The 4,860-nt window shown below is 39.6% G+C and overlaps 1 protein-coding gene across 1 annotated transcript in view; it reads right to left on the bottom strand.

The window, feature by feature from the left end:
- LOC104956278 (solute carrier family 43 member 3-like) overlaps positions 1 to 1,427 on the bottom strand; it is a gene marked incomplete at its 3' end in the record, with an annotated part of 6,755 nt that extends 5,328 nt beyond the window's left edge. The window contains exons 1-3 of the mRNA XM_010783752.1: positions 1,359 to 1,427; positions 775 to 1,009; positions 156 to 285 (exon numbers count right to left, since the gene is read on the bottom strand). Of these exons, the coding sequence (XP_010782054.1) occupies positions 156 to 285; positions 775 to 961 (317 nt within the window). The remainder of the gene's footprint in view (positions 1 to 155; positions 286 to 774; positions 1,010 to 1,358) is intronic.
- Between the last annotated feature and the right edge of the window lie 3,433 nt (positions 1,428 to 4,860).

The raw sequence follows: 4,860 nt of genomic DNA on the forward strand, positions 1-4,860 counted from the left end.
ACACCGGGGACACATATTTATGTATAAAATACATCAAAAAGTGCATTTTGCATGATAGGTCCCCTTAACGCACTATATTGAGTGGAAAGGAATGGATATATGGATGATACATCTTTTTCCCTTTTAGTCTGTTATTGAAATATTCTCTGACTTACATTCCAAAGAGCCGAGCCACTGTAGTACCAAACCGGTCGAAGAGGACACCATTTGGTAGCATCAGAAAACTGAACAGAAAGGAGGCGATGGTGAAAACAAGAGAGAACTGTTCATCCTGTCCGCTGCAATCTGTAGACACATACAACATAAAGAGAGAGAGAGAGACAGAGGCACGGTTGTAAAATATATATTACAGTTGGTTACTAGTACCAGTTGTTCAAGTAATATTATTTATGCAGGCCTCTCTGACCTTAAGGGAACATTTGAGTTTGTTTGAAGTCCGATTGTATGAACTTCTTATCCCTAGGCCTAGTCAGTGTTTTTTTGGTGGTCACATGTTTTTTTAAATGTTGCTGTCGCCCTTGTTCACAGTAATACATTGCTTAGCTTTCTTTGCCTGTCTTTTTATCCAAACCTTGGACAAGGACCTTTAACAGCCCCACTTTTAACAATCCTAAATGTCCCTTTAATGTGCTTAAATAGCTGAAAATGAGTGTCAGAGTGCCTGGCCTGCATAAAGAGTTTTTTTTTTATTGCAAACTCATTTGACAACAATTATTAGTCTGGCTATATCCAGCTTACAATTTAAAATAGTGGAGGTGAGGATATCAAACTGACCTAAGATCTGCGTTGCATTGACTCCTGTGGTGCTGACGCACAGAGAACTGAAGTAGCCCTCCGTCTTTAGGATAAAAACAAGAGAAGCCCATCCAAACACAGCTCCAGAGAAGCACAGACACTCAAACAGACCTGTAACTAAAGTGAGGTAGCGCCGCACCATCAAACTGTTCACAAAACCTAGCATGGTGCCTCACACACACTCACATACAGTAGGTGGCTCCTGTAACTCCACCTGCCAAACAAAATAAATGAGAAATGTTATTGGTAAATTTAGAGAGCACTATTTGTAAACCGTCAAATATTTACTTTTTTTCATAACAAATGGACCTGACCTGCATGGCCCAACAAAATCACTCAAATTGAAAATCTATACGTTTCACAAGCAAGACATAGGTTGGAAACATTCTGGGCACTAAATGTGATCCCGGCTAAAAGGTGATCTTTCTTAAAAACTGGCAAATCATAGATATCAACAAAAAAGTGAAATCATTTAAAATGTACATCCTTGACTTAGTAAACTCCTGTAAAGCAACAGTTTTTAAATTGTATTGTTCTCTCAACTCATCATCTCTAATACTCACAGTTCAGTCTCTGTGGTCTCCCAAAAGGTTTTCCGAAGAAAAACCTCTCTGCTCTTGCCAAACTATTTTCCTTTATAGAGGTAAGTTCTTCCCTACTTTTTATTTTCTAGTTCCCTCCCTCTGCTCCCTCCCTTAAGAAAAAAACCTCCATCTTACTCTCTGTGTTATTGCAGGGTTTTTATATACGCAACGTTCCTGAGCGCCTTATTGACAGGCTCATAGAAAGGTTGCTTATAATTTATAACTTATAACTCAAGGTTCCTCATGATGCTAGAGGCTTCCCTCAGGAAACACTCTCAATAACCTGCAAAGTTAATCATATGTTAATTTAGTTAAAAAAAAGGTTAAAAGTTAAACTTGTAAAAATATAACATCTAAACCTAGGATCTGCATCTCTTGTGTGTGTAGGGATTTATGTCTGTACATAGTTAAGGATCTTTAGTCAGATGTCAGATAATCTCAGCAAGTAGTGTCACAAAGGTCAGCCAGAAAGCCAGTTTTTGCATGTTTAGATATCAATATTAGTTGTTGTGTTTATTAAATATTATTGGAGTGCGATGCTTTTGTTTTGGTTTTCTGTGTGCTTCACCTGAGGCCTGAGGTTTATGTGGATTCAAAATATAAATAATCTACAAAATGGAGGAGACCGATCTGATCGGAGCAACTGTGACAAATAATCCAACTGAAACCGGCATGGACAATGACTATGTTTTAAAATGCGCTTATCCAGACAAGCCTGGTTTGGACACTTTACGGGCAGAAGAAACATTTCTATTAAAGAAAGAATTATACATTTCTGTCTTTTTATGCCTTTAATAGCTACTAACTTGAATTGTTATTCAAATTAATTAATCAATTATTTTTTATATTTTATTGTAATGTAGATTAAGAAAAAAAAAGAAGAAGAGTCTAAATATGAGGATTTGGCCGTTCAAATCAGTCTGAGGCCGTGCGCGAGCCCCGCTGCCGAGGTCTTTGCCGCCCACCAGGTTGGAACCACTGCGTTAGGAGGCACGTGGTTATGTTGTTTTTGTTCCGGGCAGTAGTAATTGTGAACGCGAATACATTGAGTCTGTCACTTTAGAAAAGCCTTGGTCGTCTACAGTTAGCGAATAAAATATTAAGAAAATAATTGCGAGTTAATTAATTTTGAATAAAGAATTCAACGTTGAGGTAGCTCAGTGGTAGTTAGCATGACAAAGGGTGGGTGGATTCATGTGGGAGAATGGTAGGGTATAACATGTAAAAATGAGTGCATCATACTATTATTGTTTGTTTTACGCTGATCTGTGGACTTTGAGATATGTGGGGGGGAGAAGAGAGAAATTTATGTGTGAAAGGCTCCCAGAAAAAGAGTGCAGGTGCTCTTGAGATGCAGTCAAAAGGCCTCGACTCCGATCCCACTTCTATTCATTAGAGACTCGCTTTATAGAAATGCACCTGCTGGCTATAGCGTCTGTCCCATATAGTAAANTATTTTTTATATTTTATTGTAATGTAGAGACAAGGCTTTTAGTGTCAATCATGTATTGCTTTACAATTATATTTAAAAAAGAAAAAAAAAAAGTCTAAATATGATATTTGGCCTCAAATCATCTGAGGCCCCCCCTGCGATCTTTGGCGCCCCCCCAAGGGGGACGCGCCCCCAGGTTGGGAACCACTGAGCTACAGTGTAGATATGTCAATGCAAATCTTAGGTCACAGGCTCCTCCATCGGTGCAACATAATAAAACGGACAAAATAGTTAAAATAGTGTAAGTAATACAAATAAAATAGAACAGAAACAGTTCACTGCAGGGCTGAATAGTGTGGTGATGTGCTCGCTCGTGTCGTCCTCCCGCAGCAAAGCGGGGATCTGTGAGATGTTCGAGGGCCACCAGGGGCCGGTGACGGGCGTCAGCTGCCACAGCGCAGTGGGCACCGTCGACTTCTCCCATCTCTTCATCACATCCTCCTTCGACTGGACCGTCAAACTCTGGAGCACCAAGGTAGTGTGTGTGTGTGGGTGTGGGTGTGGGTGTGGGTGTGGGTGTGTTTGTGATGACGTGTGGGGGGTTGATTGTGGAGATTTCAAGAGAGAGAGGAAATGTGTGTGTGACAGAGAGCTAGTGAGACGGGGGAGAAAGCTAAGTACTGTAGGTGAGCAACTTTTTTTGAAAATCGGTCCGTCTCGTGTGTGTGTGTGTGTGTGTGTGTGTGTGTGTGTGTGTGTGTGTGTGTGTGTGTGTGTGTGTGTGTGTTACTGGGTGTAGGGATACTGATACTTATTCAAAAGCAAAGAGACACAATTATGGTTAAGTATGACATTAAGCAAGTATTGATATTGTTTTGATTTTGATACTTTGACTGAACAAACCATTTTCAAACTTTTTGTGTTAGTTTAGGAAAAATAAATGAGGTCATAACACAGATATTAATTATGTTTGAAAAGGCATGTTTCAAAAAAAAAAAAACTACAATAGATTTAGTTTTCTTGTATCAAAATTGTAACCTCATTCATTTGATTTATTTATAGCTATTGATTATTGTTCTATACATTATTATTTGACACTTCTTATCATATTGGCTGGTTTCCTTAGATCTTAAACAGTGTGCACCTCAGGGAGTTAGAAGAGTATCATATTTTATATGTGTTCATTAAAACATCCGAAGACTTTTGGTGGTGGAGGTGAGACGCAGAGTAGTCTGCCCAGATACATCTTAGATACCGCACAAGAGGAAAAAAAAGAGGATAATAAGATAAGATACTTATTGTGAGAATAAAAAAGAAATTAGGATGTTGAAAAATGCAACAAGTTTTGTTTAAATTGATTGCACACACATACGATGGCATAAAGTCCAGGAATACAAATGGAAATGTGACAGGAGAGGTCAAGAGGCAGCAGGCTACAGATCCTCCATCTACCTGAGGAGACTCTTAGGTGGAAAGGTGAAAGGTCATCAAATAGCAAGATACCACAACTTTGTAAAGGCGATGGAAGAAGGAAGGAAGAAGAGTAAATAGTGAGAGATCAGCAGAATGGAGTTAGAGGAAAAGTGCCAGGATGACAAAAAAAGAGAAAAAGTGGTCATGCTTAATAGTGAGGGTGATGCTAACGCTGAAGGACACGGGGACCAACACGAGCAGGGCGTCAGACAGCAAACAGCCAAATCAAAGAGAGACCTTTTCAATGTGAGGAAAATACATAATGCATCTTGCATAATGCCTTCAGCTTTATGCAAGATCCAGTTACAGCCTCAAGCTCGCTGTGACAGGCAGTTAAACACTCTGATGAATCTTAGCTGGTGTTTGCATGCAGCTCGTCCATAAGTTTTGTGCGAAGGGTCCCGTGGTGCGGATTAAAACATTTCTGCGGATTTTCATCAGAAGAGTTTGTTATTTTTCAAGATTTGGGAATTCCCTTTTCTTTGAGGGGCACCGCAGGAATGTGTGTCTGTCTCTCATCCCACATAACCCATATTTGTGTGTGGGCAGGAAAAATACCTGTGTTTGTGAATGTGT

Source organism: Notothenia coriiceps, unplaced genomic scaffold (assembly GCF_000735185.1).
Source record: "Notothenia coriiceps isolate Sejong01 unplaced genomic scaffold, NC01 NC01_scaffold00025765, whole genome shotgun sequence".
Classification (NCBI taxonomy): domain Eukaryota; kingdom Metazoa; phylum Chordata; class Actinopteri; order Perciformes; family Nototheniidae; genus Notothenia; species Notothenia coriiceps.